Source organism: Eurosta solidaginis, chromosome 3, assembly GCF_040869045.1.
Source record: "Eurosta solidaginis isolate ZX-2024a chromosome 3, ASM4086904v1, whole genome shotgun sequence".
Classification (NCBI taxonomy): Eukaryota; Metazoa; Arthropoda; class Insecta; order Diptera; family Tephritidae; genus Eurosta; species Eurosta solidaginis.
In genome coordinates, this window is record NC_090321.1 from 82,479,317 (window position 1) to 82,505,477 (window position 26,161).

At 39.7% G+C, this 26,161-nt stretch overlaps 1 protein-coding gene across 1 annotated transcript in view; it reads left to right on the forward strand.

The window, feature by feature from the left end:
- side-VIII (sidestep VIII) overlaps positions 1-26,161 on the forward strand; it is a 930,757-nt gene that overhangs the window by 688,415 nt on the left and 216,181 nt on the right. Inside the window, 1 exon segment of the mRNA XM_067772586.1 lies at positions 6,180-6,324. Within this exon segment, the coding sequence (XP_067628687.1) occupies positions 6,180-6,324 (145 nt within the window).

Consider the following 26,161-nt stretch of genomic DNA (forward strand, 5'->3'; position numbering starts at 1 on the left):
TACAATTTATCTTGATAATTTCTTTGTCGATAATATTTCGAAGTGTTTCAACGGAAACGGTGGAAATTTTTTGATAAACGATTAGCTTAACGTTAAGGTGCATCCCTGGTATATGTATTAATTCGCAGCCTTGTAACATTATTAAGCACACAAAACAAACAACAACAGCATTTCAAGTGTACAGCTGGGTATGTAATGTTCGGTTTCACCCGAACTTGGACTTCCTTAGATAGACAGATAGATAATTAATTGAGGATCGTACTGCGACCACTGGTCTTTTGTGCCCTCAACTGCTTCACAGCACCTCATCCAAGCCGACTTCTCTGATGAACCCTAGCAGTTCACCTAGCTTGAGGGATTTGATGTGAGAATGCTCCGGCCATGGTGAGCCCAAAAACTTAGCCCTACGTCTTGAGATTGCGTCACATTCCAGGAGTATATGTTCCGCCGTCTCCGCTGATCGATCACAAAATCGGCATGTGTTGTTCGATAGTATGCCCAGCTTCTGCATGTGGCTGTTCAGTCTGCAATGTCCTGTAAGAATAGCTGTTAGGATCCTCAGGTTATCTTTCGACAGGCCCATTAGTGCCCTATATCGAGCTGTGTTGTAGCCCCCTAGAAGCAACTTAGATTGCCTCAGGCCTGGCATAATGCGCCAGTTTTCTTCCCTCTTTTCCCTTTCTTCTACTAGTAGATGCTCTCTGATTTCCTACTGGCAGGAGCGGCTCAGGACCAATAGGTCGTGTCGTTGCTGCCTCTCTTGCCAGGCTGTCCGATTTCTCATTTCCCTCCACTCCCCTGTGGCAAGGAACCCAGGCCAACAACAGTTTGTTGTGTTCTCCTAGTTGATTTAGCTTATCAACGCACTCAAGGACTAGTGCTGATTTTATTTCAGACGCCGATATCGCCTTGAGGGCGCCCTGACTGTCACTGAGTATGGCAATTGTTTCATTGGAGTATCAGGTCAGCACACTGGCTTATAGCGAATACTTCCGCTTGAAAAATGCTCGGGTGTGTTCCCAGAGGTGTTGATATCTTGGCTCTGGGTCCAACGACTCCAGATCCAATCCCCTCTGGCGTCTTCGAGCCATCGGTATACCATACTATTATATTTAGCTGATGAAAGTACACAATTCTGCTTTCCTCCCACGTACCCTTGTCTCCCAGTTCTACTTTGTACATTCTCTCATAGACTATCTGCCTGAGGATATCATCCCTCGGGAGTTGAGAGATTGGGAACTTCTCTCTAAATTCCTCCATGTTTCGGGACGATATGACTTTACCTATGCCCGAGCCCTCCTTAGCAAGATTCAGTCAGATCAAGGATAGCCTCCAGCGCTGCTGTAGGGCATGTGCGCATAGCTCCCGTGATGCGTACACATGCCAGTCGCTGAAGTTTTGACAGTGCTTGCCTCGTCGTCGCCCGAGTTGTTCTCGATGCCCAGGCTATCGAACCGTATGTTATCATATGTTTTACTCTCATGGTATACATCCATCTTAGCACATGCGGGCTACAGCCCCATGATTTGCCTGCTAAACGTTTGCATATCATGATAGACCTCGTGGCCCTAGCTCTCATGGAGTCGAAGTGCTGTTTCCATAGCAGCTTGGTGTCAAAAATTACCCCCAAGTATTTCACCGCGGTTCCATGTTCTAGTGCCACGCCATCTATTGTAATTGCTCTCAGGGCTGGTAGGGCCCTTCTCCTGGTGAAGGGGATGATGGTCGTTTTAGATGGGTTGATGTTAAGCCCCACACTGGCACACCATCCCTTTGTAATATTCAATGCTATCTGTATTATGTCACAGAGCGTACTCTCGAATTTACCCCTTGCAATTATGACGATATCGTCAGCATATCCCTGGCATCTTATGCCACTGTCAGATAGCTTTTGCAGGAGTTCATCCACTACTAGGCTCCACAGAAGGGGTGATAGAACACCTCCTTGAGGGCAGCCCCTCGTGGTATTAACCTTAACTGCGCTGTTGCCTACATGGACTTCAGCGATTCTTGTGTGGAGTAGATTGTCAATCCATCTCTGGATAGGCATCTGAATTCCTCTTCTCTGCAGTGCTATGTTTACGCTTTCGTGAGATGTGTTGTCAAAGGCACCCTCAATGTCAAGGAAAGCGCAAATCAGTGTTTCCTCTGTTTCGAACGCCCTCTGTATTTCAGATGTTAATTGGTACAGAGCTGTGTCCTTGAACCCGCTCTGTACGCATGCTGGCTATGATGTAGGGGCCAGCTCTTGAGGGCGTTCGACCTAATTTCTTGGTCCAATATATTTTCCATTGCCTTCAAGACAAAGGAAGTTAGACTTATTGGTCTGAAGGACTTTGCCTGCGAATAGTACTTTTTTCCTACTTTTGGTATGAAAACCACTTTTGCTCTTCTCCACATCATGGGTTTGTATCCTAGTGCCAGGCTATCTCTCATGATCCTGGCCAGATGTGGGATAATCTGTGTCCCTTGCTGCATTAGCACTGGGTAGATGCCATTCACCCCCGGAGATTTGTATTTCTCAAAGGATTCCACTGCCCATCTGACTCTAGCCTCACTGAAGAGGGAGTTGGCCATTTGTCAGTCTGATGGGGTTGGTTTCACTCTGGGGAACACTGGTTCCGGTACTTGCGGAGAGGCACCCAGAAAATGCGTTTGTAGCAGGGCCCCCGCTCGCTCCTCCACCGTTCAGGTATAGGTACCGTCTGTGAGCCTAATCGCTAGGTTAATCTCCCTCTGCTCTTTGGCTAGGGCCTTGTGGAGCCTTGTCGCTGCAGGTGTGCTAGAAATTCCCTCACAGAAATTTCTGAAACTTTCCCTCTTAGCTTTCCTTATCTCTTTATTGTACTTTGTTAGATTTTGAGTGTATTCCTCCCAGTTGCCGGTTCTTCTTGCCCCGTTAAAGAGTTTCCAGACTTTCTTTCTTAGTAGTGTCAGGTCATGCGACCACCAGGGGGTTGCCTTCTTACCCCCAAACTAGGGAGACTCGGCAACTGGAGTTGTAGGCATCTATCATTATCTGATTTGCTCTATCCACTCTGCCCTCTAACTCAGTACAGTTAGTGCTTCTGCTCTTATTTCTGAGACTATCCGCGTTAGCCTCTATGATACTTTTGTAGCTGCCCCAGTTAGTTTTCCTGGGATTTCTTTTAGGGCTGGATTGCCACGATACAGCACCCAGCTCAAACCTTATGATCCTGTGATCCGATATGGAGGGTTCTTCTGAGCCTCTCCATTTCGAGATCATATTCTCAGTTAGGTTGTTGCCAAGTATTATATCTAGGACCTCTGCCCTGACTCTCGTAACAAACGTCGGTTTGCTCCCGACGTTATATATATTCAAACCGTTGCTGACTATATATTCTAGTAAACACTCACCCCTTTGGTTGGTATCACTGCTGCCCCAATCCGTGTTGTGGGAGTTAGCATCGCTTCCTATGATCAACGGAAGTTTCGCTCTTCTGCAGTGCTCCACTAGCTTCTGCACGTTAACTGGAGGGACTGTACTATCGTCCCCGGGAAGTAGGCTGCGGCCAGCACAATGCAGGTGTTGTATCCATTCACCTTTGCCTCGATCTGCACCGCCACCAGATCCCGACTTAAAAATTCTGTAATGCAAAAATAGTTAATACTTGCTTTAAGCATTACACATGCTCTTGGTCTCTGCTGTGAGAGATCCCAAATAACTTTGTTATTACTCACATTAAGGCCCCTCACCTGTCCCTTGTAAGCCCAAGGTTCTTGTATTAGGGCGATTCCCAGATCATCCGAGGCGAACCTCCTCACCAGTACAGCCGAGGCTGCAATGGCGTGATGGAGGTTGATCTGGGCTATTTTTATGCTTGTGCCGGTCATTTTGGCCCGGCCGGCCTCATCGGATCATCGTCATCCGACAATCTGTTCTCGCTTTCGTCCCGCCTATTCAGCTCCAGCTCCTGGAGGTCGAAGCCCTCGATGAGCTCTTGTGTGGTGGGGACTTCTCGTTCATCCCCAGGCTGCACGATTGTGTCCTTCTTCCTTGCTGCAGTCCTCGCACTGTTTGTGGTCTAGCGAGCTCTGATGGTATCGGTGCTCGCGTCCGTCATATTCTCGTCCGACAGCTCGCCTCTGTCGGTGCCCTCTGCCTCCACCTTGTCTTCCGGATTCTCATTTTTCCCTGGTTGCCTCTGCCTCCAGGGTCTCATTAGGACCAGGCCGTACCTATAGTGCAGCTTAAGTCCGTTTCTGCGTATACTTTGATATGATTCTTCGTCTATGCCCACGTCTAGACGTAGGCCTGTGTCCTCTGTGCTACAATTAATAACGCGCCATCTCTGCGTCTTGAGGCCCTCATTTTGGTTGGCGAGGAGCCGTAACGCAAACTCTTTGGGGCGTTCCGCACTCCTGGGGAGGAACATAGTGACACTATGCATTGGCGGTATTTCATCTCCGCGTCTCGTGCATAATTGTGGCCCTGTCCACCCCTCAAGCGTCGGTATCACTTCAACGAGCCACTTAACCGTTTTCTCGTCCTCGCAGTCTACGAAGAGGAGCCCTGCTCGGAAGTATACCCCGCAAAAAACTAGGGTATGCCCACATCCCCTGAACACTCCGTCCATTATGAGCTCTTGGAGATTCGTCATGCTAGGGTGGTGGTTTTCGTGATTGGGTGCACCGTCGTAGCCTCTCTTTGTCAGCTTTTCTCGCTCTCCGGCAGTCAATTCTTTTGCTTCCTCTTGCGGCTCGCGCTCCGCAATGGAGGTACTGGGCCCTCCATGGATCGCGGGTTTGTTGCCTGCCGCCGCCTTCTGCTCTCCTTTTTTACCTTGCCCGCGCTGCTCACCAGTGGATAGGGGTCCACTGGGGATCGCGGGTTTCTCTGCTTCCTGATTGGAATGCTCTTCGGGCCCGCGCTGCTCTCCTTGGGTTTTGGTGTTGCCCTTTGGGTTCACGGTTTTAAGAGCCGGTTATCTGTATACTCCAGTGCTTGTTGAGGGGGATTCATCCCTCTGATGCTCTAAGAAGAGCATTGCCTCCTCTCTCGTGAGGCTGTCCAGGAATTGCCTGGAGTACGTGCGTGGCCTACTGCTTCTCTGCCCGCTGCTCTTCTTGGAGCCCCTTTTTTTTGTTGTGTTTTTGTTGTTGTTGTTAGTTTTTTTTGTTGTTCATGTTTTTCTTACGACAACTTGCTTGACATGGCAAGCGTTGTTGTCAATGCTTTAATTTGGGGAACTGGGTTGGTCCGCCGCGGCAGAGCCCCTTGACGCGGTAAGGCCATGGTTACTCCCCAAGGTGGCCCGGTGTTGGGGAGGCGCCGTTATAATACAGCCGGTGTTGTGGACCTCCTGGCTGCAAACCAGTCCAATGGGCACGGTGACGCATGACACCCTGGATTAGGAGGTAACAGTTCCTGGTTACCGATCGCATTCGACCACATCTGTCAGGTGGGCGCGGTTGCCCCGCTCCCATCTGACTAATTAGTATCATATGCGATCGGCGTAAGACCCTGCACCGCTACAAGGTGACTGTCTTCGCAGGAGTTGGACTTCCTTACTTGTTTATAATGTATTGTGCGCTAAATCAGAATAGACCCACGATGCATCTGACTACAACTAGATTTATCTTGATTACGTTATGTTTATAATACACGGTACGTACAAACTTATACTTCGCGCGCCTCTTTTATTTCAACCGCGACGTTGGATTGCTACCGCCGTACTTTCGTTGTTGACCGTCGTTCATGCTCTCGAGCGCAACAAACTCTCCGCGGCATAAGCCTCATCTCAACGTCTAGATTGCTTTGTTTTGTTTTCTTTTTTTTAAAGCATCCCTAGCGGCCGTTAACGCATTGACATTTATTGTCCTTTTTCGCATGAAAGGACAAATAAATTTTGCGTCGTCTTGTTGCTTTTCCACTTACATGGTTTTTTCTGTCATTCTTCTACCATGTACACATTTCAATAAGAATTTGCTTTTACTGCTGATAAAATTGCAGAGAGTTCCTTTTTATGGTACATTTAGTATTATAACATATACTTGACATTCATTTTGCCATTTTGTAGATTTCCTTTTATTTGAATTTTATTTTGTTGCAATTTTTTGTCACCAATGTAATCATTATTATCATCGTCATCATCATAAAGTTTGCTTGCTAAATTCATTGCCGTTTATTTGTTCTTCCCTTTTCTTTGTCGTTGCAGGCAAATCCTGATGGCAATATGACAACGTCAATATTGACTTTTACGCCAACAATCGATGATCGTGGAAAATTCTTGTCGTGTCGCGCCGAACAGAGTATGATACCAGAATCGGGGATGGAGGACGGTTGGAAATTGGATATTTACCGTAAGTTTATTATTGATGGCACAACTGCATACGCAACCAAATGCCGCAAGCTTTGTTGTTATACGTACAAATGTGAAAGCTTCGAATGAACAACAGTGCCAGCAATTTAAAGACAAAAAGCAGACATTTTTTTTCATATCTTTTATAGCCGCAGCATATTCGCAAACACATAAATATTTCGAAAAATTGCAAGACGAAAGTTTTACCAGTTGCTATTACCGTTGCAGCTGGTTTTATCGGGGTTTTCGTAAAACTTGCTGAAGTTTGCGCAATCTGGACTTTTTAGTAGTGATTCAGTGCCATTTGCACACATTCGCAACAACATATAGTGACTACAAAAAAGAGAAAAGTAAAGATAGTACAATTATCACACCAACTTTTTTTCGTAAAACGAAATCATGTTAAATAAAAACACGCTTGGAAGTGTTATTTAATTTAATTTAAAATTAAAAAATTTTTTAATTTATGATTTTCGGTACTTACTCTTAAATAGGGTCTACAAAAGGCGAGTCATCTGTGTTAGTCAAAATCATTTTTATTTAGAGTCAGCCAGAGTCATGTCTATGTGACATATTCTAACATATTTTCATTAGCACATCCAACCTGACTCTTGACTCTGACTCGCGAGTCATCTGTCTACGTGTTGATTCGCCGTCAAAATCAAAATCGTTTTGATGTTCACGAGTCAGCCATAGTCATATCTGTGTGACTCGAAATAAAATATTCACTAACAAATCGAACCTGACTCTGAGTCCGACTCAATGTGTAAGAACCCTATAAAAAATCTCAAAGCCTTTACTGAAAAACTCTTTTTCAATGCTCCCCTGAGTACAGAAGTTATGCCAAGGCAAATCAAATAAAATAGAAGTGATAACAGAAATATATTTTTTTTTGTTGTAGGAATCCTGATTTCGAAAAATTGTAAGCAAGTGCATTAATCCTTTTTGGGCTGACTTTCAACTTTGGGTCGTACAAAAATCATTTACCAAAGTCGTAAAAGGTACTAATATTGATATATTGTTCTTCCTCTGGTTATAAAACAGAGTTATCAGCACGAATAATTACAGCAAAAGTTGTAACGTGGAATCATTCTTGCCAGCTTCAAAACCTGGGTCCCGGCCCATGCATCAATGAGCCTACCGTTTTTTCACCTCCCGCAATCTGACATTCTCGCCGACAGAGTCCTCGACGACGCTATTTACAACACACAAGGCACATGCCAACCATATTGGTAAATCAAGTCGATGGCATTACGCTACCAACTGTCTTACATTCAAAAATACTGGATCCGACGTTTGATCAGGATCTAACCTTTTGCGAGCATGTAGCAGCAATTGTACCTAAAGTCCCGAGCCGTAACAAAATCCTTAAGTCTCTTGCCTACTTGCAGAACTTGTGGAAAAGATCCAGCAACGATCATAACCACTTATAAAGCAATTGGTCGGCCGCTTATATGCTGCGCGCCCCCAATACGCTCGCTGAACCTAAAAGGAACACACTGGAGGAAACCGTACGCCTGTTAAAACACCGCGCTCAGAACTGCCACGCGATGTCTTCAGAGGTTCAAAGAGCATCACCTTCATAATGAGATGAGAATACTCCCCATAAAGAAAAGAAATGAAATTATGAACAAAGCATTCCTCCTGAATACCCAGAAACTTGAGCATCCCAATAGACATCGGATGTAAGAGGCCTCGCCTCCCAACAAGTTATGAACACATCTCCGTTAGCACTATGAAGAAATACGGCACATAAATACTCAGACATATGAAAAAAGGTCCATGATAAGGATCCCAGAGACATCCATGAAAATACGTCGAACTACTATGCCAGGGAATGTCCTGTGAACCCCGTTCTTAAAAACAAACACCCCAAACTCGCAGTTGAGAAAACAGCTTCCCCAAGGAGACCCGCGTCACTCTAGCCCAATTTGGATTTGAGTACTGTTATAGGTTAAACTCTTATTTATCCAGAATCAATCTCAGTATACCCAATGTTTGTCCCGCTTGTAATATGTCCCCAAATAACATCAACCATCTTTCCAATTGCAATGTGAAACCAACGCCTCTAACACCCCTGTCTCTCTAGTCCAAACCTGCTAAAAAAAACCAGTTTCTTCCGACTCCAATTAGGGAACATCGATAACAGTTAGTTAGTGGCTGTTGTTGTTGTAGCGATAAGGACACTCCTCGAAGGTTTTGGGGACACTTTGCCGGATATAGATCCGGTACCATTAAGGTACTAGCCCTACCATCTTGGAAACGATTTAATATGACTACATTGAACCTTCTAGGTCATACCACCCCCACCCTCTGGTTCCACGAGAAACTTCGGGTCCCGTAGGTAAGGTTTACTGACAATTGGTTTGCGAAATCTATGAAATGCGCTTATCAACCCCTTGGATCCCATGAGTGAGTGGTCGCACCTATGGATGGTGTATAATGTATCAAATGTTTTAGTACTTACTTGTTTGTTTATCTCACTCTTATGTGCTTGGGGTAGTCCATAATCTTTAATATCGACAGGAGTATTATTTTTCATATGCAACTTTTGTTTCTAATGAAAATACATCAGCGCATTCTGAGCGTAATGTGTTGAGTGATTTACTAGCGAATGGCGGGAAATTTTTATTCAATCTTTCTAATTTTTCTTTATTATTAGCTTTATTGTGAGGTGTATTTTCAATTATTACATAATCCTCTAAATTTTCTGTTTTGATATCATAATCTTGAATGGACCCGTATACACCTAGAATGTGTTTCTACATTATGGGTATCAAACTGAAACTGTTGATGTGTGCTTTAGTACAGCGTAAGTTTTACACCGCTGGGTGACTAGGGTCCCGAGATATAGGCCAAAATATGGACCCGGATACCCTTAGAATGTGTGTATATTATGGATATCAAATGAAAGCTGTTGCAGAGAGCTTTAAGGTAATTTTCATTGTGATATTCGATTTAGTCGCATCAACCAGGCAAAAATGATAAATATGCATGCGAAGTCGAAATTAATAATACTCACATACCAGTGACATTATGTCTCTACAACTATTCCCTAAAACACTGTTATTCTCTCTAACTGTATATAATTTCAATTACTACTTTAGAGTAAGCTCTTAGCTTTTAAGTTCTTCCTGATTCACTCTTGTTTCTGATTTCAAACCGCTTAAACGCGTGTGAACGATATTCTGAATAAACTGATAGTAATCAACCTAAAATTGTGGTTTATGTTAGTGGCGCAGTCGCGGAGTTAAAGAAAATGGTTCTTCAAACGAAACTTCGCAAAAACTTCCTTTTGATAATAATTAAAACTATGGAAAAATTGTGAAAACTTAACAAGCTAATACACAAACTCAAGTGATCAGCATTTAAACTATTTGTGATAATAAGCATTTAAAAACAAAAAAACTTAAAGCTAAGTAATAAGAAATTTATAATATTAAAAAAATACGAAACACCAAAACGTTATCGTCAAATTTTGCGAAATTATTGAAAAAAGTGACTTAAAAGCTTAAAAAAATTTAAATTGAATAATAAACATTTTGATGAAAATAACTGTTCGACTGGTTGTGGAAAATTTTTTAAAACAACAACAAATAAATTGTAAGACTGCAAGAAAAGTCAAAAAGCGGCCAAAAACGAAAAAATTTAGTGAAAAAGACACAACAAAGTACATATAAAGTAATAGAACAATAAAAACAACAATGTTAATGAGCACAATGCTAATAGACGTTTGGTTTTATGCACAACAACAATAAACATATCGTACGCAAGACCCACAGCTGTACGAAATTTGCACACAAATCGGCTCACTGAATTTAAGTACCTGTAAAAGAATAACCATGTAAGAAATCAAAGAAAGAAGAGATCGCATCGTGCAAAACATTAAGTTAGTCTCCCCTTTCGATGGAGACAGAAATTACCTATCGCTCTTCATTGGCAGTATTGATAACATCATTCCGCCATTCACTTCTCTTACCAACGAAGAGAAACCCTTCTACTTCCAGTGTATAGTAAGCACACTACGTGGAGCAGCTTTGGATGTAATAAGGAGAGAACAACCATCTGATTGGCTTACACTACGTGAGTTATTAATTAGTGAATTTACTGAGCATACACCCATAACTACTCTAATATTGTCAATTGATAATATTAACCCAATACTTCAAACTGTTACATATGCGTAACGCAGCCCGTTTGAATTTGAAACACCCGTTAGTCATAGCAGGCTAGTGAAATTTCAAATTTTTGCATTCCGAGAAATATAATAAAATGTAGATAACCATGTCAATCAAGCACTGAGTCAGTTGCACTTTTTATTTCATTGCGGTTGGTCGTTGTGTGAAAAAGACTTTTAAAAGTGAAGCAAAACGCAAAATGACAACGAGACGAAGGTAAGAACAAATATTCACCCCTATTCTGCATTTCGATTACGTTCCCGTTCTACGCTCCGCTTCAATCGAAGTTTGGTATTCTGCATTACGACGGAATCGTAAAGATAAGAGGAAGAGCAAATGATTTTTCGAAATCAGCTGTTGGTACGGAATGTGTGAACATTGGAACAAAATCAATTAAAGAAAATTTGTAAAAAACTGAAAAACGTTTATATTTTATTATCCACGCCATTTTGTACAAAAAAAAGCAATAGAATATATTGCCGCAGTGTTATATTTTTTTGAGTGAAGTTCTTTCATAATTGTAAGTGTGTTTTTGTCGTTCTTTTGGCCAATTCCCTGCCGTGGCCACCAAGTTTTGTTAAAACGGATTCCTGCACGAATATAGTTGACATTTTCTGAATTTTAAGGATGCTAATTTCATTGCACTGGCCTAAAATACTTTATAAAGGTTTATTTATTCTTTCCGCACGGATTTTTTACGTTTTCGCTTCACCTTCCTCTACGCCGGCAGCTTGCTTTGGCATATAACTGGACCCAACGAACAGACACAAATTATAGCTGTATATTATAATGGAATCAATAGCCGCGGCATTATTTATGGAGTTGGAAAGCAACGCATACGAAAATTGCCAGGCAAGAATGGAAAGGCAAATATTGCGAAATTTGTGTAATCCATTTGAGATGAGTGACGAATTGTAAGAAATTGAACTTAAAAGTGGTAAAGTTTAATGACTTATTTTCTTATTTAGGTTCAAAAAAACTTTCGACTTAACAAGGGTGCTTTCAAGTATGTGTTAGATACTTTTGCGGGGCAAATACGTCCAAGGACTTCGACATCGACATGTTGTTTTTGACCTGGAAACATATAAAAAACAATCATCATCAAGCCTTCTACGTTTCTTAACAAGTTTTACTTATATTTTTGTCAAAATTCTGTTATAAATTAATAAAAAAATAAAAAGAAAATATTTTTCCGCCAACTAATTTGCAACTTAGAAAAACGGAACTACGATCGAAATGCAGAATACAAAAAATCGAACGATTCGAAGTTGGATCGAAAGAGATTGGAACACAGAATACCAAAATTGCCAAATCGAAAAAATTCCAATCCAAGTCGAAATGCAGAATAGGGCTGATTAAAATTATAAAGAAACATTTTAGCAGTGAAAATTTTGTGTTTATTTACTAAGAGATATATATATAAAATTATGCAAATGTAAAATGAAATGTTTGGTAGCGGTAGGGTTCTAGGGCTAACCGACAATGGGAGCGTTACGTATATGTAACAGTGGGCACTCCTCAGCACTTATATTTAGATTGTTTTTGTGCTTGCGTAAGGCGTAGAAAAGTTATTTCCTTGTTCTTTCGTCAAATGTTCACATAAGTGATAATAATTTTTGCATTTAGATATTTGACTTTGGAAGAAGCTACAAAAATGATCGAAGAGTGGATTTCGGATGATGAGGGTGATGAGATCATAGATAAATTAATTATTGAACCACCAAGTGGTGAAAGCATTGATACTGATGAGGATTCTGGGGAAGAAGATGGTACTGGACGACCAGACAATTTGCCCAAATCTCAGTTAACACAGCCCTGTGAAATGATCATGCGAAAGACAGGTACAACAAGGTTCACTGCTGAGGGTACTGAAGATGAAAGTGAAGCAGAAATCTTTGAAGATGCATTTAGAGACGTTATGAACTCCTCATATAACAATCTAAATATAGATATTTTAAGATCTGATGCCACCACACCTACATTGGATTCTACAGCTTCTAGTTTGCTATTGGGAAAAACGCCAACCAAAATTTCTCGCAACAAAGCCTCTTCAGGACCAGATCGGGGCCCACTACCATCAGGTTCAAAAACGATTTCGTGTAGGAAAAAAATTACGAAACGTAAGAAAATATATAGGAAAACAAACAAAAAAATTAAACTGCGCACTGAATCAGATCTTTAGTGGGTAGATGATGATAATATAACGCATCCCAATATTTTCCTGAGCCCAACTATGTAGACTGTAGTAGCATCTCACCTCATGAGCAATTTTAAAAATTTTTTGACGACGACCTTATAAATATGCTATGCAATGAAAGTAATAGCTATGCTGTGTATTGTGGTCTGCCCAATCTAAATATAACTGCAGAAGAAATGCGAGTTTTCATTGGAATACTTATAGTCACAGGTTATTCCCATGTTCCAACGAAGAGAGGATATTGGTCAAACGAGACAGATCTTCATAACATAATGATTAGTGATGCTATGCGTCGAAACCGCTTTGATATAATATTTCGCTGTATCCATTTTATAGATAATGGTAAGCAGCAAATAAACGATAAAATATGGAAGTTACGGCCATATACTGATGCTTTGAAGCAGCGTTTTTTAAAACGTTTTCACCCGGAAAGATGTTTGTCATATGATGAATCAATGGTTGAATATTATGGCCGCCTTGGCCGTAAGCAATTCATAAGAGGTAAGCCATTACGATTTGGGTACAAAATGTGGAGTCTGAATACTCCTTTAGGGTATTTAGTAAATTTCGAGATGTACCAAGGGTCGAATCCTCGTATGAAAGAGGAATATGCATTCCAATACGGGAAAAACATAACGCCGCTATCTTGCATGTTGGACGAGTTAGACGAAAGTATCAAGAGCTTAGAATTCAGTTTTTATTTTGACAACTTATTCACGTCACCCTCAGCCTTAGTTGGACTAAGGCAACGTGGTTACCATGGAACCGGAACCATTCGACCAAACATAATTCCAAAATCATGTCCTTTGCAGTCGAAAGAAGAATTGAGAAAACTTGAACGTGGTTACATGGAAAGCGCGAAGATGGAATCAACCGATATTAAAATAACTAAATGGGTTGACAATGCAGTGGTGAGTGTAGCTTCTACTATACATGGCAAAGTACCTGTTACCACCATTGGTAGGTATTCGCGATTGGAAAAGAAACGTGTTATGTTACCTTTGCCATATTCTATTCAACAATACAACAAACACATGGGTGGAACGGATAGAATGGACCAAAATGTAAATGCCTATAGAATTGGAGCACGTGGTAGAAAATGGTGGCACTGGATTTTACATCGAAAAGGAGGACAACACATGAGCCAACTGGACTTCCGGAGAGCTATTGCTTCTCGTTATTGCAGAACTTACGGAGTAACAAAACCCCCTCAAAGTTACCGTAGAGTTGCTACTTATGAATCTCAATATTCTAGCCGTTTTGACGGTATAAATCATTGGTCGAAACTATAGACAAAAAAAGTCGTCGCTGCGCTGGTCTAAATTGTGCGGCTCACCCCTCTTCTATGTGTAAAAAATGTAACGTTGGTTTATGTATAAATTGTTTCGAGAAATATCATTATTTCAATACTAACTAAATCTTTATTCCTAAATGAAGCATATACATATGTATTTATTATAAGGTCTTATATATGTATTTGTTTCGTAAGTTTCCTGAATTTGTTTATTTTCTCTACATAAATAAGTGAAATACAATAAAGCAGTGAATTGTTTCTTAAAGCTCAACAATTTTCGTTTATTGTTAGTTACCAATAAGGCAGTCAAAATGTCCTGAGTAGTGTCCACCGTTACACATATGTTACAGCTCATAACTCCAAAAACCAGCAGAGGTAGAAATTTCATTTTTTGATATTTTGCTCCTACGAGCAAATAAATACTTGTCTAAAAATTTTATGTTCCTAACCCATCTGGATCTCTCTGGGCACTAATTGGTTAAGCTTAGCAAGAGTGTAAAACAATTATGTGATGACATTAACCAAGAAGTATGTAAAATAAGAGATCGTATTACATTAAGTAATTTAGGTATTTCTCAGGAAAATTTTTTGAAAACGGAATTACAATAAATAAGTTTAAAAACATTGAAAAGAGAGTTACCAAATCATCTTACTCCTTTGATTAATATTAATTCACCAGCTGACTTAAGAGCTGCTATTCGAATTTTGATAGAAAATGGTGAATATAAAGATAGTGATGAGTACAACGAAAATAAGCAAATCGTAAATTCTAGTAAGCAAAAAACTGTTGCGCAAAATATTCATAAAGACAACAATTTCCAAAATTATGTACCAAATTTTCCTATTTTTAATCCCTATCAACTTTCTTCTGCAGTAAATACGAGTTTTTATCTGTACCAACCCCCTTTCCACAGTAGTAGAGTGCAAAATATGCCGCAATGCAACCAACAAAGTGCTCAACACCGCGTTCCTTATATACCTGATTCAAATCAGTTTCGTTCTAATCAGCGTAGCGTTCAAGCTCGTACTCGAACAAATCGAGGTAACTCTAATCAGTCTCGCATTAGACGATTCGGCGCTCCAGTACCAATGGAACAAGATGAGCAAAATTTTCATTTGCAGGCCTCGGGAAATTACCAAGAATTCAGTTGAATGTTCAAAACAAACTGTGCGTATTTTTGATTGATACTGGCTCTTCAGTAAGTTCAATCAAACCAAATATTATAAATAGTGAAATAATTTCTTCCGTCCCTATAACTTTAAAAACCGTTACCGGATCAATAAAAATAAATTACCCGCAGGAATTAGTTGACGATAAAAGAAATACAATAATATTTTACGTATATGATTTTTCCAATAGTTTCGATGGTTTGTTAGGATGGAATGCGCTCAACCAATTATGCGCAAATACAGACATATCAAGCAAAACTATTACCTTGAATGGAGTAAAATACAAGTTCGTGGACGAAGTCTTTCGTAGTGAGTATATCAATATTATGGATGAATTAGGCATAAGACAAGATTCAAAAAAAATACATTTAGGTTAGACCACTTAAATAAAGAAAAGCGTGAAAATTTACAAACTCTTTTAGATAAATACAGTAGCTTATTTTACAAGGAAGGCGAAAAATTAACATTTACAAGCTCAGTGAAGCATCAAATTAGAACAATCAATTATAATCCTATTTATGTAAAGTCCTATAGATACCAGAAATTCACAAGTAGTTCGCCATACTCTGCACCTATTTGGGTTGTGCCAAAAAAGGTCAATGCATCGGGCATTCAAGACTGGCGTATCGTTGTCGATTATCGTAAGTTGAACGATATTACCATCAGCGCTAAATTCCCCATACCGAATATGGATGAAATTCTGGACAAATTGGGAAGATGTATGTATTTTGCCATTTTAGATTTAGCAAAGGGGTTCCACCAAATAGAAATGGATCCCCAAGATCGTAGAAAGACAGCATTTTCAACACAAAATGGCCACTACGAATTTCTCAGAATGCCTTTTGTGTTGAAAAATGCTCCGGCGACCTTCCAGAGGCTGATGAATACGGTGTTGGATGGTTTAATCGATGTCAATTGCAGAATTTACTTGGATGACATAATTGTTTTTAGTACATCCTTACAGGAGCATTTTTGATAGATTGAGTAAAGCTAATTTAAAAATCCAATTAAACAAGTGTGAATTTTTAAAGAAAGAGACAGAATTTCTTGGCCACATTATTACCAGAGACGGGATAAAACCAAATCCGAATAAAGTGACAGCAATTCTTAAATACCCCATTCCTAAAACGGAAAAAGAAATAAAACAATTTCTTGGTTTAGCAGGGTTCTACCGCAAATTTATCAAAGACTTCTCAAACATAACTAAACTCCTTACTCATTGTTTAAAAAGGTAACAAAATCAACTCAAGTAATGAAAAGTATTTAAGAGCAATCGAGACAATTAAGCTCCTGATTACTAAGGATCCGATATTGGCTTATTCTGATTACAGGAAAATGTTTACTCTTACAACAGATGCGTCGAATAAAGCTCTAGGGGCAGTCCTAAGCCAAGATGGGCGACCCGTATGTTATGTGAGTCGTACGTTAAATGAGCATGGGCTTAACTACTCGGCAAGCGAAAAGGAATTGCTAGCGTTAGTGTGGGCAACAAAGTATTTTCGGCCATACTTATATGGTAGGAAATTTGTTATTCACACTGACCATCGACATTTGCAATGGCTACACAATTTGAAGCAGCCGAATTCAAAGTTGCAAAGGTGAAAATTAGATTGAACGAGTTTGATTTTGAAGTGAAATATATTGCTGGGAAAGAAAATTACGTTTCTGATGCGTTATCAAGAATTAAAATTCAGGAATGTAACTATGGCGAAGTTGATTCAATTATTGCAACTATTCACTCGGCTTCTGAAGACTCTCAAAACTTCATAAGAATTACAGAAAGACCTTTAAATATATTCAAGCGGAAATTAAAGTTAATACGAGGTGACAAGAGTTCTTTCAAAACAGAAAATGTGTTTAAAAATACTTTAACTACAGTAACTTATACGGAACTTAGCACTGAATTAATAAAAGAAATAATTAGTAAATATCTGCTTAATTTTAAAGCTGCTATTTATATACCAAACGATTATGACTTTGTTATTTTTCAAAACGTATATAAATCAGTCTTTCTAAATAAACCAAATTCACTAGTTAGAACAATGAAGTTGTTAGAAAATATATTTGAATACGCTGACTTTGAAACAAAAATTTTACAAATTCACCTTGAAGGGCTGCATCAGGCATTGAAAAAGTTGCCAATCGTTTTAAAGTAAAATACTACTTTCCTAATTATTTAAAAGAAATCACCAATGTCATAAATGAGTGTGAATTGTGTAATCTTTGCAAAAATGATCACATCGCATTTAATATTCCCCTAAAAGTCACACCTCCTGTCTACGAGACAAGAGAAAAATTTGTTGTTGACATTTGGGAATGGGATAAACATCACTACTTGACATGTATAGACATTTATTCTAAATATGCTATAGTGGAAGAAATTAGTTCACTAAATAGGCTAGAAACTAAGAAAGCGCTATTAAAAGTATTTAATGTTATGGGTCCTCCAAAAGTACTTAAAATAGATCAAGACCAAGGTATAAATAATATTAATATAAAGCAGTGGTGTGAACGACTAAATGTAAAGTTAGAAGTGACTACAGGAAAAACTGGTATTGGAGACATCGAGCGCTTACATAAAAGCTTGAACGAAAAACTTCGAATAATTAACACTTCCGATAATCAAGAATTAAATTATTATAAAATAGAGCAAACAATTTTTACTTATAACCATAATATTGTACATTCTACTACTGGTGAGACTCCATATAATATATTTTTTAACAAACTCTCCCTTAAACTATATCCGCAACTAATTAAAGAGAAAGGAATACAAAATATAAATTTTACATGAAAATATACTGCTATTGATACAAATTTCGTAAGTGCGGAAAATTCCAGAAAACGTTTAGATAAATCGAAAAACCCATTTAGACAAGTAAACTTAGTCAAAGCAGAGGATGATAATGAGCATTTTGTCGTTAAATTTAAAAATAGAAATGTAAGAAAATACAAAAGCCAATTCAAGCGAAAAAAGAATATGTGTAACCAAATTAATATAAATTAAATAAAAATCGTTTTGTATTTACTAAAATCCTTAAAACTTAATTAAATTTAAGAAATTTTAATTTTACGTATTTAGTTTAAGTATACAGCAATTTCTTAGGAAGGGAGGAGTGACATTATGTCTCTACAACTATTCCCTAAAACACTGTTATTCTCTCTAACTGTATATAATTTCAATTACTACTTTAGAGTAAGCTCTTAGCTTTTAAGTTCTTCCTGATTCACTCTTGTTTCTGATTTCAAACCGCTTACACGCGTGTGAACGATATTCTGAATAAACTGATAGTAATCAACCTAAAATTGTGGTTTATGTTAGTTACCTATTTACATACGTCCTGTTCAATTTGTCTCAAATTTGGTATATAAATTTCCCTGTATTAATATTTACGATGCTTTTTTCCGGGAAGTAGACCAGAGACGAACTGGGACTAGGATTAGGACTAGGACTGGCACTGAGACTGAGACTGAGACACGGAGTGGGACTGGAACAATATACATACCACCATCTGGTACTGGGAATAAGATATGAAGAAGAATGAAAAAACTTGAGAGAAGAGAAAAGAGAGAAGGAGACTGAGAAAAAGGTAGAATGAGACGAAGATGGAGATAGATGAAGCGAAAAATACGGAGGGAGGAGTGAATACAAAGATTAGGAAAAAGTGTAGAGCGGCGAGGGCAGAGTTAGACGGAAAAAGCTTGTTAAAATGTATGCAGATAGACCAAATTTAGGGCAGAATAACGGGTGCCGGGTTTGCCAGTACTTTCATGGTTATGTTACTTAAAAATAGTGCCTAAATTTTTATACTCAGTTGAGCAGAGCTCACAGAGTATATTAAGTTTGATTGGATAACGGTTGGTTGTACATATATAAAGGAATCGAGATAGATATAGACTTCCATATATCAAAATAATCAGGATCGAAAAAAATTTGATTGAGCCATGTCCGTCCGTCCGTCCGTCCGTCCGTCCGTCCGTCCGTCCGTCCGTCCGTCCGTTAACACGATAACTTGAGTAAATTTTGAGGTATCTTGATGAAATTTGGTATGTAGGTTCCTGAGCACTCATCTCAGATCGCTATTTAAAATGAACGATATCGGACTATAACCACGCCCACTTTTTCGATATCGAAAATTTCGAAAAACCGAAAAAGTGCGATAACTCATTACAAAAGACAGATAAAGCGACGAAACTTGGTAGATGGGTTGAACTTATGACGCAGAATAGAAAATTAGTAAGATTTTGGACAATGGGCGTGGCACCGCCCACTTTTACAAGAAGGTAATTTAAAAGTTTTGCAAGCTGTAATTTGGCAGTCGTTGAAGATATCATGATGAAATTTGGCAGGAACGTTACTACTATTACTCTATATGTGCTAAGTAAAAATTAGCAAAATTGGATGAAGAACACGCCCACTTTTTAAAAAAAAATTTTTTAAAATTCAAATTTTAACAAAAAATTTAATATCTTTACTGTATATAAGTAAATTAAGTCAAAATTCAACTCCAGTAATGATATGATGCAACAAAATACAAAAATAAAAGAAAATTTCAAAATGGGCGTGGCTCCGCCCATTTTCATTTAGTTTGTCTAGAATACTTTTATTGCCATAAGTCGAACAAAAATTTACCAATCCTTCTCAAATTTGGTAGGAGCATAGATTCTATGACGGTAACTGTTCTCTGTGAAAATGGGCGAAATCGGTGGAAGCCACGCCCAGTTTTTATACACAGTCCACCGTCTGTCCTTCCGCTCGGCCATTAACACAATAACTTGAGCAAAATCCGATATATCTTTACTAAACTTAGCCCACGTACTTACCTGAGCTCACTTTTTCTTGGTATAAAAAATGGGCGAAATCTGACCATAACCACGCCCACTTTATCGATATCGAAAATTACGAAAAATGAAAAAAATGCCATAATTCTATACCAAACACGAAAAAAGGGATGAAACATGGTAACTGGATTGGTTTATTGACGCAAAATATAACTTTTGAAAAACCTTTGTAAAATGGGTGTGACACCTACCATATTAAGTAGAAGAAAATGAAAAAGTTCTACAAGGCAAAATCAACAGCCCTTGGAATCTTGGCAGGAATACTTTTCGTGGTATTGCATATATAAATAAATTAGCAGTACCCGACAGATGATTTTCTGGATCACCTGGTCCACATTTTGGTCGATATCGCGAGAACGCCTTCACATATACATCTAAGGGCCACTCGCTTTTAAAACCCTCATTAATACCTTTAATTTGATATCCATATCGTACAAAAACATACCAGAGTCACCCCTGTCCCACCCTAATGGCGATATCTCGAAAAGGCGTCCACCTATAGACCTAATGCCCCCTCCCTCTTAAAATGCTCAGTAACACCTTTCGTTTGATACCCATATCGTACAAACATTCTAGAGTCACCCCTGGCCCACCCTAATGGCGATACCTCGAAAAGGCGTCCACCTATAGACCTAGTGTCCACTCCCTCTTAATATGCTCAGTAACACCTTTCGTTTGATACCCATATCGTACAAACATTCTAGAGTCACCCCTGGCCCACCCTAATGGCGATATCTCGAAAAGGCGTCCACCTATAGACCTAATGCCCACTCCCTCTTAAAATGCTCAGTAACAGCTTTCGTTTGATACCCATATCGTACAAACATTCTAGAGTCACACCTGGCCCACCCTAATGGCGATATTTCGAAAAGGCGTCCACCTATAGAACTAAGGATTACTCCCTTTTAAAATACTCATTACCACCTTTCATTTGATACCCATATCGTACAAACACATTCTAGAGTCACCCTGGCCCACCCTAATGGCGATATCTCGAAAAGGCGTCCACCTATAGACCTAATGTCCACTCCCTCTTAAAATGCTCAGTAACACCTTTCGTTTGATACCCATATCGTACAAACATTCTAGAGTCACCCCTGGCCCACCCTAATGGCGATATCTCGAAAAGGCGTCCACCTATAGACCTAATGTCCACTCCCTCTTAAAATGCTCAGTAACACCTTTCGTTTGATACCCATATCGTACAAACATTCTAGAGTCACCCCTGTCCCACCCTAATGGCGACATCTCGAAAAGGCGTCCACCTATAGACCTAATGCCCACTCCCTCTTAAAATGCTCAGTAACACCTTTCGTTTGATACCCATATCGTACAAACATTCTAGAGTCACACCTGGCCCACCCTAATGGCGATATCTCGAAAAGGCGTCCACCTATAGAACTAAGGATTACTCCCTTTTAAAATACTCATTACCACCTTTCATTTGATACCCATATCGTACAAACACATTCTAGAGTCACCCTGGCCCACCCTAATGGCGATATCTCGAAAAGGCGTCGACCTATAGACCTAATGCCCACTCCCTCTTACAATGCTCAGTAACACCTTTCGTTTGATACCCATACCGTACAAACATTCTAGAGTCACCCTTGGTCCAGCTTTATGGCGATATCTCGAAAAGGCGTCCACCTATAGAACTAAGGATTACTCCCTTTTAAAATACTCATTACCACCTTTCATTTGATACCCATATCGCACAAACACATTCTAGAGTCACCCTGGCCCACCCTAATGGCGATATCTCGAAAAGGCGTCCACCTATAGACCTAATGCCCACTCCCTCTTAAAATGCTCAGTAACACCTTTCGTTTGATACCCATATCGTACAAACATTCTAGAGTCACCCTTGGTCCACCTTTATGGCGATATCTCGAAAAGGCGTCCACCTATAGAACTAAGGATTACTCCCTTTTAAAATACTCCTTACCACCTTTCATTTGATACCCATATCGTACAAACACATTCTAGAGTCACCCCTGGCCCACCCTAATGGCGATATCTCGAAAAGGCGTCCACCTATAGACCTAATGCCCACTCCCTCTTAAAATGCTCAGTAACACCTTTCGTTTGATACCCATATCGTACAAACATTCTAGAGTCACCCCTGGCCCACCCTAATGGCGATATCTCGAAAGGGCGTCCACCTATAGACCTAATGCCCACTCCCTCTTAAAATGCTCAGTAACACCTTTCGTTTGATGCACATATCGTACAAACACATTCTAGAGTCACCCCTGGCCCACCCTAATGACGATATCTCGAAAAGGCGTCCACCTATAGACCTCATGCCCACTCCCTCTTAAAATGCTCAGTAACACCTTTCGTTTGATACCCATACCGTACAAACATTCTAGAGTCACCCCTGGCCCACCCTAATGGCGATATCTCGAAAAGGCGTCCACCTATAGACCTAATGCCCACTCCCTCTTAAAATGCTCAGTAACACCTTTCATTTGATTCCCATATCGTACAAACACATTCTACAGACACCCCTGGTCCACCTTTATGGCGATATCTCGAAACGGCGTCCACCTATGGAACTAAGGATCACTCCTTTTCAAAATACTCATTAACAGCTTTCATTTGATACCCATATCGTACAAACACATTATAGAATCACCCCTGGTCCACCTTAATGGGGACATCTCGAAAAGGCGTCCACCGATAGACCTAAGGCCCACTCCCTCTTAAAATGCTCAGTAACACCTTTCATTTGATACCCATATCGTACAAACAAATTCTAGAGTCAGCCCTGGTCTACCTTTATGGCGATATCCCTAAATGGCGTTCATCCATAGAACTATGGCCTACTCTCACTTAAAATACTCTTTAATACCTTTCATTTGATACACATGTTATACAACCACATTCCAGGGTTACCCCAGATTGATTTTCCTTATTTTGTCTCCATAGCTCTCAACTGAGTATGTTATGTTCGGTTAAACCCGAACTTAGCCTTCCTTGCTTGTTGTTGTATGTTTTTGTTGTTCCTGTTGCCGGTTATCTTCCTGAGCGTGTGTGATTCAGCTTGCCCTCTTCATTTGTGTCCTTCCTCAGGATTATTCCACTTCGTATGGCGCTGTTATTTTCTGTCTGTTATTACGTTAATGGATGTTCAATAAGAAATCTTGCATTATGTCCCTTCAATGAGAGTAAATGTGTACTGTGAACGCTTTTGCTTAATATGTAAGCTTTATTTCTATCCCATTGGGTTTTGATTCCGTCATTCTCAGGGACTGGACACGTCTATATAAATTACCACCTTACTCTTCCAAACCGTCGCTCTCAGGAACTGGGAATGTTGATGTCCTTTATTGGTGGCGATTTTCAAGTGGCAGGATCGCCATAAACATATTTGGCCGGATCGCCATGTATAATGTATCAAATGTTTAATTCGATAGAGGCACCATTGAGTGCCGGATATCAGAAAAGTTCAATAAGATTATTATTGTGGGTAGAGGCACCCTCGAGTGCCGAATACCAAAATCTTCTTTATTTTAAAAACTTCAGTGAATTTATACTTTATAATTCTTTCATTTCTTATGCGCTACTTAGTTACTACATAAATATATACATATTTGCTCTAGTTCTTACATTCTTACTAAGTCTAACAAAAGTCATGTAGCCAAGCGTACGCTCACACATTCGTACACACATTCATAAGCGGCTTCAAACCACTTGCTGAAAGCGTGTGAAAATGTTGGAGTAGAGCAATACGCGGTGTCAGCAAATCCTTGGTTACAGACTGAACAACTTAGACACCGCGCGTGTTATGTGTGTAGATATGTATGCATTCACTTTGGATACATTACAATGGGACGAACCACTGCCACAACAGCAACAATAACTAACTACAAGTAGTAGACCAAGTTGGTCGTCTAATCTAAAAAACACACTGTGAAAAATGCTACAGGTCTGCCAAACTATTTCTTTTGACCCCTGCAAAAGAACTCAACATAGCATAGTGTACGTGTGAAACATATAAATGTACGTTTATAATTAACACCACTAGCGAAACTATCTCTGGAAAATTAAGAGACTATTACTTAACGAGTTTGTGGTCACTTTTAAACCCTCCATTTCCATTGTGCGTTTGTCCCCCATATAGCACACCACTAACAACGACTGCGCTTAAGCTTACGCCTATGCTTACGCTTACGCTTACACTTATACCCCACGCATACATTAAAGATTCCGTGAGCAAAGATCTTTACACATCAACAAAAACTTCATATTAGTTAATCCGCACGAAAGTCAAGAAGAGACTTAGGCCCGGTTTTTCAGTAGATGGTTAAGCTAAGCTTAAACTAAGTTTGCTTAAACTTTAGTCAAATCTAAACTCCACTTAAACTACTGAGCAGTTTTTCAATCACAGTTTAAGGCCGCCTTTGTAGTATGCTTTTTTTACGGCAACAATGGTTGTTTATTATCTAAATAATTTGTAAATACGCCAAACAGCTGGATTTTATTTACCCAACAAACATGGAAAAAATATTTCTCGAGCCAAATATATATCTAGTTCCGGAGGTAATATCTAACATCATTATTTAATTATTCTTAACTTCATTCTCCAATCACTATCCAACCTTTGAAAAATTTAGAGTTCTCAAGTGGATTATCATTATCAAATTGTTATCCAAACTTTGAGAGATTTTGGGAAATGTACAGTTATCAAATGTATATCCAACATATTTCTCCAGTTGATATCCTATATTGGATATCGAGTTGAGGTGGAGTTGAAAAAAAAATCTCCAAGGTGGTACCACCAACACCAGCAGCTGTTTATTGTGAGAAATAAAGGCCTGGTTGATAGCAGTAATGAAGCGTAATTAATCAAAAATAAGTAAGGAAGGTTAAGTTCGGGTGTAACCGAACATTACATACTCAGTTGAGAGCTATGGTGACAACATAAGGGAAAATAACCATGTAAGAAAATGAACCGAGGGAAACCCTGGAATGTGATTGTATGACATGCGTAAGCATGAGGGAGTGGGCCATAGTTCTATAGGTGGACGCCATTTAGGGATATAGCCATAAAGGTGGACCAGGGTTGACTCTAGAATGCGTTTGTACGATATGGGCATCAAACGAATGGTGTTAATGAGTATTTTAAAAGGGAGTGGACCTTAGTTCTATAGGTGGACGCCTTTTCGAGGTATCACAATAAAGGTGGACCAGGGGTGACTCTAGACATTGTTAGTACGATATGGGTATCAAATGAAAGGTGTTAATGAGTATTTTTAAAAGGGAGTGGGCCTTCGTTCTATAGGTGGACGCCGTTTCGAGATATCGCCATAAAGGTGGGCCAGGGGTGACTCTAGGATTCGTTTGTGCAATATGTGTATCAAACGAAAGGAGTTAATGAGCATTTTAAAAGGGAGTGGGCCTTAGTTCTATAGGTGGACGCCTTTTCGAGATATCGCCATAAAGGTGGGCCAGGGGTGACTCTAGGATTCGTTTGTGCAATATGGGTATCAAACGAAAGGAGTTAATGAGTATTTTAAAAGGGAGTAATCCTTAGTTCCATAGGTGTTCGCCTTTTCGAGATATCGCCATAGAGGTGGGCCAGGGGTGACTCTCGAATTCATTTGTGCAATATGGGTATCAAACGAAAGGAGTTAATGAGTATTTTAAAAGGGAGTGGGCCTTAGTTCTATAGGTGGACGCCTTTTCGAGGTATCACAATAAAGGTGGACCAGGGGTGACTCTAGACATTGTTAGTACGATATGGGTATCAAATGAAAGGTGTTAATGAGTATTTTTAAAAGGGAGTGGGCCTTCGTTCTATAGGTGGACGCCGTTTCGAGATATCGCCATAAAGGTGGGCCAGGGGTGACTCTAGGATTCGTTTGTGCAATATGTGTATCAAACGAAAGGAGTTAATGAGCATTTTAAAAGGGAGTGGGCCTTAGTTCTATAGGTGGACGCCTTTTCGAGATATCGCCATAAAGGTGGGCCCGGGGTGACTCTAGGATTCGTTTGTGCAATATGGGTATCAAACGAAAGGAGTTAATGAGTATTTTAAAAGGGAGTAATCCTTAGTTCCATAGGTGTTCGCCTTTTCGAGATATCGCCATAGAGGTGGGCCAGGGGTGACTCTCGAATTCGTTTGTGCAATATGGGTATCAAACGAAAG